General features: G+C 36.1%; 1 protein-coding gene across 1 annotated transcript; it reads right to left on the bottom strand.

Moving 5' to 3' along the window:
* Positions 1–701: 701 nt before the first annotated feature.
* slc20a1a (solute carrier family 20 member 1a) lies at positions 702–8,051 on the bottom strand. The gene is made up of 11 exons (XM_077714969.1): positions 7,930–8,051; positions 6,167–6,655; positions 5,035–5,175; positions 4,771–4,856; positions 4,539–4,635; positions 3,667–3,786; positions 3,418–3,594; positions 2,474–2,921; positions 1,421–1,606; positions 1,036–1,120; positions 702–969 (listed from the first exon to the last, which is right to left on the bottom strand). The coding sequence occupies exons 2-11, from the start codon at positions 6,486–6,488 to the stop codon at positions 814–816; spliced, it is 1,818 nt and encodes a 605-aa protein (XP_077571095.1). The 5' UTR covers positions 6,489–6,655; positions 7,930–8,051; the 3' UTR covers positions 702–813.
* Between the last annotated feature and the right edge of the window lie 344 nt (positions 8,052–8,395).

The raw sequence follows: 8,395 nt of genomic DNA, 5'->3' as shown, positions 1-8,395 counted from the left end.
TGTTAAATATTCCTTAATTTGACTGGCAATAAATCCAAGGGAAGTCAGTTGGAGCAAGAAAAAAACTCATTTGTGACCTTAATGAGGAAAATGAAAATGGATGGATAAAAATAATTGCCTAATTGGAATCACATGGGGTTGTTTGTATAAGGTCAAGTTCACTTTTAATGAAAAAGAAAGAGTATGCTTTACAATATGGAGTTGTCAGCCAACATTTTGAGAAAAATAATAAGGTTTATATAGCCAAATTTGATTTTAAAGGTAGTATAGTACTCAGTTTTAAACGCACATCATTTTTAACAGTAGCGACAGATTTGTTGGCAATGCATTACTACCCTCTAGTGGACATATGAATAACACACATCAGACACGTAATGAATAAACATGTTTTTGGCCCTCAGAATGTGTTTTTTTTTTTAATTTTCAAATTCTATACGCATCGGATCGTGTTTGGAATTAAAAAACGAGTTATTTTCAACAGTTATTGATCAGTCTTTGCTATATTTTTGAAGAAAACAGTTTTACTGTGCCACAATATGCAGTTTAAAATCAAAATATAATAAATATAGTTAAAATAGGTCCGTGGCATTTTTAACCCAAACTTCTGCACAATTTTATCTTAAGAATAGAATAAAATATTACGATATATACTATAACATGACCCTTTGAAAGTGGTCATACGGATTATCTCACTCTAACAATGTGAATATACATTGTATTTTATTTTATATATATTGCTTCCTTTCCATTTTTCAATATAAAATGACAATCAATGTCAATAATAGCAACATACATTAGTTGTTCTGAATCTGATTAAAGAATGACATAAATGAAAAGCGCCATAATAGCAGCACTAATAAGACCTGAGATAGGAACAGTGACAAACCAGGCCATAAATATATTCCGGAATAAATGCCAATCCACTGATTTCCTGGAACGCAGCCATCCCACGGCGACCACGGATCCGACCTGCGTTCAAATATGGCGACCAGTCACCGAATACTGTATTCAAACATGTACTTTCTTCATCATTACCTTGCAATGTGTCGTGCTGACAGGAAGGCCGACATTGGACGCCACGACAACCGTTAGCGCGGACGCTAGCTCGATGCTAAAGCCGCTAAAATGGAACATAATACAGAAAATATGGTTTCAGGGGAACTCGGTGACTAAGTGGTTAGCCCGTTGGCCTCACGGTAGGTGACCTGGGTTCAAATCCAGGTCGGTTCCACTTGTGTGGAGTTTGCATGTTCTATCCGGGCCTGCGTGGGTTTTCTCCGGGTACTCCGGTTTCCTCCCACATTCCAAAAACATGCATGGTAGGCTGATTGGACAATAAATTGCCTCTGGATATGAATATGAGTGGAATAGGCTCCAGCACCCCAATTAAGTTAATTATATTATAATTTTGATACTGTACCTAGATGGTGTGATGGGTGTAAGATCTTTGCCCATGGTCTGGATGACCCTGCGACCCCAAACCCAAAGTCCCATGCAAATGCCCACTCCTCCATATAGAAGTAGCCAGATGGGTGTTGGTGCATTTGAAGTAACAGCACCACTTTGGTACAAAAGCCAGAGTGCCACAAGTGGACCAATGGCATTACTAGAAAGAGAAATACATTATCAGATATTGCAGGTATAGTCAAGCAATGTATGTAACATGTATTTTGTTCCTGGTATTTACTATTTTGTTTTGTTTTGTGACTGTGAAACCTCAGAATTTAACTTTTCTTTACTCTGTTACTTTTTGAAGATATTTTCTGGTTATAGCTACATATTTTTTTTGTTTTTTTTAGTCTTAGAAGTTAAATTTAACACATTTTTTGCATCGCTATGACGTAAAATGGCAATTTTGCTATTTTGAAATTTAGCCTCTCTTGCTGGTGCCCATTGTTAGCTGGACTATGCTTTAGCACCCCCCACGACTCTTGTGAGGATAAGTGGTACACAAAGTGAATGAATGAATGACTATAGCTGCTAATTTTAGCAAAACATTTCATTCATATCAATTAGTTTGGACCCTGGAAACACAAATAAAACGATTAAAAGTCAGAAAAAAACAAAAAATTGGTCCTTTGGCATTATATTATAAATTGTGTTAAAAATTAATGCATTTGGCTTAGGGCATTTTGAATAGTGTTCAATTAAATCCAGTTTATGACACCATGTTTGTAGATGTTAAATTCACCACCAAAAGCCTGTTATGTTTTTAATTTTTTTAAATTTTTAGGCTATATTAGAAAAAAACTGCAATTTAACCTGCTATACTCCATTTTACTAGGATTACTTTAAATTATTTTAGTACTTACTTTCAAATCAAACTAGAAAATGACTGTCCCAAAAAATGCGACTTATAGTCCAGTGCACGGCTTATACTCGAGTGCGATTTATAATCCGAAAAATACATGTGTGTGTATGTGGCTTACTCGTACCATTCAAAATCAATGCGTTAAATAACTTCCCATTTTACCTGACATCATTCCCGCCATGTGCAAAGGAACCAAAGCACGCCGTTAGAATCTGAAGGAACTGAAAAAGTGCGGAAACAACGGGTGGGTCAAGCTCCAGCTCATCATCTTCACGAGGGTTCTCCTGGTTGTTGTCATTGACGGAATCTCCTTTGGTTAGAGTTGAATCATAGCTACTGTAGCTATCCATAGAGAAAGATCTCCTTCTCCATTCGTTGTTGTTCTTGGTTTCTCCTTGAATTCCGTAGATAGCCAAAGTATAGGACGTATAGCTGTTATTTCGCCGAATTGGACGTTCCTCCGTGTCACTGTCCCCGATGCAATCGCCGACTTTAGCCATGTGTAGCTTGTGTAGCAAGTCCTTGTAAAGACCCGAGTCCTTCTGGACGGTGTGTAGTCGTCCACTTTGGGGGTCGCTAATCATCATAGGATCGGCGTTGCTATCTAGTCCTGAAAAAAGTAGATTGGAATATCTTATTCGGGGAGTTTTTGTCACTTGGTTGGAGTATTTTGAGGTTTTTAAAGAGGGGTGTCAAACATATGGCCCGCGGGCCGGATAAGGCCCGTCTGGTGGTTTGGTACGGCCCGGGAAAGAAAGCTGCATTGTATAAAAAAATATGAATTTTATTTAAAAAATTGTAGTTCGTGTTTTTTCCGCTAGGGGCGCAGTGTTTTAGTACGTGCAGACAACATGAATGGACATTTATTTATGTTCTTATGTTATTCTCTTGTTCATAATATATTGTTCATAATGTAAAAGGAAAATTCTGTTAATAAACATTTTGATAATTTAGTCATATTTTGCACTAATTATTAGTATTAGTGACGAATACAAAGGAAAAAATAGTGGGCTTATTGTTAGTTTAATGTAATTTTGCAATGAGTTTACTGGTCCGGCCCGCAGACCAAAGGGAGTTTGACACCACTGGGGTAGGATCTTTCTCACCATTGTTGATGTGCAAGTCTTTGACTTCTTTGTCTAGGTCGGCTTCTTCTGAGCCTCCGAGTTTGAAGGCAACGTTTTGGTGGTCTGACGGAGGGGTCTGAAATTCAGGTTTTGACGTGGTTTCGTGGGTGGTCATCTCCATTAGAGGGGTTTCGCAGGGAGGGGAGGCAAGTTTTTCTGTTTATAAAGTGGAGAAGAAGAAGTTTTCAACCATGTTGACACAAAATATCTAAAAAAAATACGACTCACGTTTGATTTTCCTCTTCAGACGCGGACAGGCAATGAACCAAACTAGCAATGCTGTGATTATAGCGCATCCAAGTGAGATGCATAATGTGCACCACCATGGCACTTTGTCAAATCCCAACACTGCAAAAATATGGAGAAAAAAAACATATTAATTCACTAAAAACTGCTGTTTACTCCTGAAACTGAAATTCTTCTCAAAAACTTTTGAAATTGCGAGTGTTTTATTATTATTTTTTAGATCAAAGTCATAGAAAAGATGCTTTTTGACAGAAAACACTGCATTTGAAGCAAAAATTAAGAAGTATCTGCTAACATTACATAGGCCAAGATGCTAAATGCTAACAAATATCCACTCCTAGCTTATACATAAGAGAATTTATCAGACATATTCCTTCTAATTTTTCTTCTTTTTTACTTGTAAATTAGTGAACAGTCTGCTAACAACAATATGACTAACCATACCCTAATCTACAACATACATATTTGCAGTACTCTGATAAGATAATAAATAGTATGTTCAGGGCACCATTCAGATAACATTGCTTATATAATTTAAATTTTTCCTCTTCATTTCAGAAATACATCAACTAAATTATACAAAATACTTATTTTTCTTACTTATTTGATTTAATAATAAAATGCAGGATAACAAAAAAAATGTATTTTAAGTACACAAAAGTATCGAAATTAGCTCTAAAAGATGATTGGATTACAAAAAGTGTCTTGCACCCCCCATACTTGGTCAACGGTTTTGATGTTTGGTGCCTAGTGATAAGTATGTCTGTAAAAAAATGCGCCCCTCCTTTTTTTTGTGCATTGGCGGAATTATGATTTATCATATTTGGCGTTGTCAGAGGTCTAAATTGACTTACTTGGTGCTCCTGTAAACATGATGGAGAACTGATTGACGCCCACTGTGAAGGCGTAGAAGGCTGGAAGAGTTCGGAGGCCGTTGGGGAGAGGGTCAGCCTATGCCCATTTGAAAACATAAATGTTTTTTTTTTGAAAAATGTGGCTCAATAATCATTTTCCATTGAAACAAACTAACTGCAATTTTGCTACTGCGAAGAAGACACCCGAACAGATTAAAAAGATGAACTTTACCTTTAAAAGAATGTATTTGCGAATAAAGCAAAAGAGAATCCCTGACAAGATGCCGGACAGCATTGGTGATAGGAACCAGGAAGCCACTGTACAAAAAAATATATAATAATGGCTGGCCACCGATTCATGGTGTCACCTGGGATAGGCTCCAGCACCCCCCGCGACCCCAGTAAGGATAAAGCAGGTTGAAAAAATAAGATTCACATGGGACAGCTGGAATGTTGGAAAAAAACCAAACTTTTGAAAAAGTATGAAACTACTCGCCTATGCGGATAAGCTCCATCCACTTGACCCCATGGTGACCTCTGGCTACCATGGAGAAACCTATTGTGGCCCCCACAATGCAGTGAGTTCCGGAAATGGGGAGTCTCAGGAATGATGCCGTTAGCTGCCAAACGGCAGAACCTGTCAAGACAAAATATATATTTTTTTCTTTCTCAAATTTAGCTCAAACGACCAATCAATAGAGGTGCTCGGACGTTTGGTCGCCGGTCAAATGGTGACAGAGGGTTTACTATCTAAGTACTGTTTAATATTTAAGTACTGTTTAATATCGAAGTACTGTTTAATATCGAAGTACTGTTTAATATCGAAGTACTGTTTAATATCGAAGTACTGTTTAATATCTGAGTACTGTTTAATATTTAAGTACTGTTTAATATCGAAGTACTGTTTAATATCGAAGTACTGTTTAATATCGAAGTACTGTTTCATATCTAAGTACTGTTTCATATCTAAGTACTGTTTAGTATCCAAGTACTGTTTAATATCGAAGTACTGTTTAATATTGAAGTACTTTTTATTATCTAAGTACTGTTTAGTATTGAAGTACTGTTTAACATCGAAGTACTGTTTAATATCTAAGTACTGTTTAATATTGAAGTACTTTTTATTATCTAAGTACTGTTTAGTATTGAAGTACTGTTTAACATCGAAGTACTGTTTAATATCTAAGTACTGTTTAACATCGAAGTACTGTTTAATATCTAAGTACTGTTTAGTATCCAAGTACTGTTTGATATCCAAGTACTGTTTAATATCAAAGTAATGTTTAATATCGAAGTACTGTTTACTATCCAAGTACTGTTTAATATCCAAGTGCTGTTTAATATCCAAGTACTGTTTAATATCAAAGTAATGTTTAATATCCAAGTACTGTTTAATATTGAAGTACTGTTCTAAGTACCTAAGTACTTAGTATCTAAGTACTGGTTAATATCGAAGTACTGTTTAATATCAAAGTACTGTTTGATATCTAAGTGGTGTTTAATATCAAAGTACTGTTTGATATCTAAGTGCTGTTTAATATCTAAGTACATTTGACCGTCGACCAAAAGCCCGGAGACCAAAAGACCGGCGACCAAACATCCAGTCACGATCAACAGACGGCGCTCACCACACATAGCACTGATGGACCCCGCCATGAGGACATGCTCTGAGCCGTTGTACATCTGCACGTCGATGATGCCATTCCGGATCGTCTCGCTGACTTTAGCCCCCAAGAGGACGGAGCCCGCCGTCTCGAAGATGGAGGCCAGGACGCAAGCTTGTCTCAAGGTGACCACCCCGGATCCCACCGCCGTGCCGAAGGAGTTGGCCACGTCATTGGCTCCCACGGAAAAGGCCAAGATGAAGGCTATTACGAAGCCCAGTATCAAAAGCCACAAGTAACCAGACATGGGGGTCATTATGGGGGTGATGAGGTCACTTGAATCCATTGGAGGGAACCCAGTAAGCTACTATTGGACGACTGAGATAAAAATATAAATAGGGGTCGTTTTTTTAATGCTAAGTGAGCATTGTTTGTGTGTAAAAATATAAGTAATTGGGGAAGAAGATATTTGGAAGAATATCCATTATGACAGCAAACCAGTGGTGAGGTGTTCTGAAAAAATGAAGACGTGTAAGTAAAAGATTAGAGTAATGTGAAATATGGTGTACAAAGATTGTGTTATAAGTGTAGTAAATTGTGTTTTTTGTGTAAATTTGGTATTATCAGAAATTCTAGTTCTTGGAACACATTAACAATGCATTTTGATATCCACTAAAATCGCTATTGTGATTTGTTTTATAGTTCAAGTCCGACATTATTCTCAACCAATCAGGAGTCAGCATACAAAGGCAAATTCTGATTGGGTGTTTACTAATCGAGTGTCAAAGTGGCGGCCCGGGGGCCAAATTTGGCCCGCTTTATCATTTTGTGCGGCCAGGGAAAGTAAATTATGAGTGCCGACTTTCTGTTTTAGGATCAAATTCAAATAAAAAGTATAGATGTTTATTAAATTTCCTAATTTTCCCAATATTAAATCAATAATTGTCATTTTTAATACATTTTTCTGTGTTTTTAGTTCAAAAATCATTTTGTAAAATCTAAAAATATATTTAAAAAAGCTAAAATAAACATTGTTTTAGATCTATAAAAAAACTGAATATTCAGGGCTTTTAATCCAGTTCTCTTAATCCATTTATAAAAAAAAAAAATCTAAATAATATATCTAAAATGGTCCGGCCGACATGAAATATTGACTAACCTTTAACACGAAATGAATTGAGGGACGTACATATAATAATATGTACTTCAAACACATTTTACGTGTGCACATATGGAATTACAACATAAATCTAACTCCATATTAATAGTTGTATATTTTCTTCATAATATTGGATAAGTTTCCTCAAGATGACATTAATTTAGAGCAGCAAAAAAGATGAATTATCAATCAGTAGACGGAAAAAGTGCCTGACATTAAATGACATTACTTACGAGAGGAATATTAATATCAAAAAGTGCTGTGTTATTTATTCAAGCAAACTCAGCTTTGGAACATTAGGACACGCTTCTGATTTCAGTTAGCGGAACGTACTTGCAGTAATACACAAAAAAAACTCCAAAACAATCAAAATACTAAAAAAAATGACATTTCCACTATCAAAAAATACTGCAATTTTTCGTTTTATCACTTAAAATTTGAATTACACATACAAAAAAGCTCAAATATTCCTTAATAATAGTTTTTCTCCACTTGCTATAAGTCAGTATTTAATAATAATCGCCATCACTTTGGAAAATAACGGCATTTTAATCTCTTGAGCTTTTCTTGCATAACTAAAAAAAAAAAAGTAAAGCAGCCAATGAGAAAAGAGTTTTTACTCACTCACTTTTACGACACAGGAGGAAAAAGTTTATGCCGTCCGTCTCACTGCAAACAAGCAACAAACAATGGATTATTAGGAGGTTTCTAACACACGGCTGTTTATATAAGCAGCAGGTTGAGTGCCCGCCCGCTTTGTGGTCATAAGACTAGTTTTTTTGTGGCTTTGTTTGGAGGGTAGAGGGAAAAAAATGGGGGTCTTAAAGGGATATCTGTGGGAAACTGCAATTTATTTACAGTGGATCTTATAGGTTAAGTTTGAATGTCATTTTTTTATTCATTTCTGACATTTTAAATGGCACTTTTTGGGAAAAAACAGGGATTTTAAAGGGATATTTGAGGGAAACTGCAATTTATTTACAGTGGTTCTTATAGGTTGAGTTTGAATATCATTTTTTGTTAATTTCTCAGATTATAAATGGCACTTTTTGGGAGAAAACAGGGGTCTTAAAGGGATATCTGTGGGAAACTGC

The sequence above is a fragment of the Stigmatopora nigra genome, chromosome 4 (assembly GCF_051989575.1).
Source record: "Stigmatopora nigra isolate UIUO_SnigA chromosome 4, RoL_Snig_1.1, whole genome shotgun sequence".
NCBI classification, from domain to species: domain Eukaryota; kingdom Metazoa; phylum Chordata; class Actinopteri; order Syngnathiformes; family Syngnathidae; genus Stigmatopora; species Stigmatopora nigra.
The sequence above is the reverse complement of the archived record's forward strand: the minus strand, read 5'-3'. Positions and strand labels throughout refer to the sequence as shown.

Coding starts and splice junctions, on each gene's coding strand:
- slc20a1a (XM_077714969.1), bottom strand. CDS start 6,488: ATGGATTCAAGTGACCTCATCACCCCCATAATGACCCCCATGTCTGGT. Junction 2,922..3,417: donor AGACTTGCACATCAACAATG/GTGAGAAAGATC, acceptor TACTTTTTTCAG/GACTAGATAGCAACGCCGAT. Junction 970..1,035: donor TCAGCACGACACATTGCAAG/GTAATGATGAAG, acceptor ATTTGAACGCAG/GTCGGATCCGTGGTCGCCGT.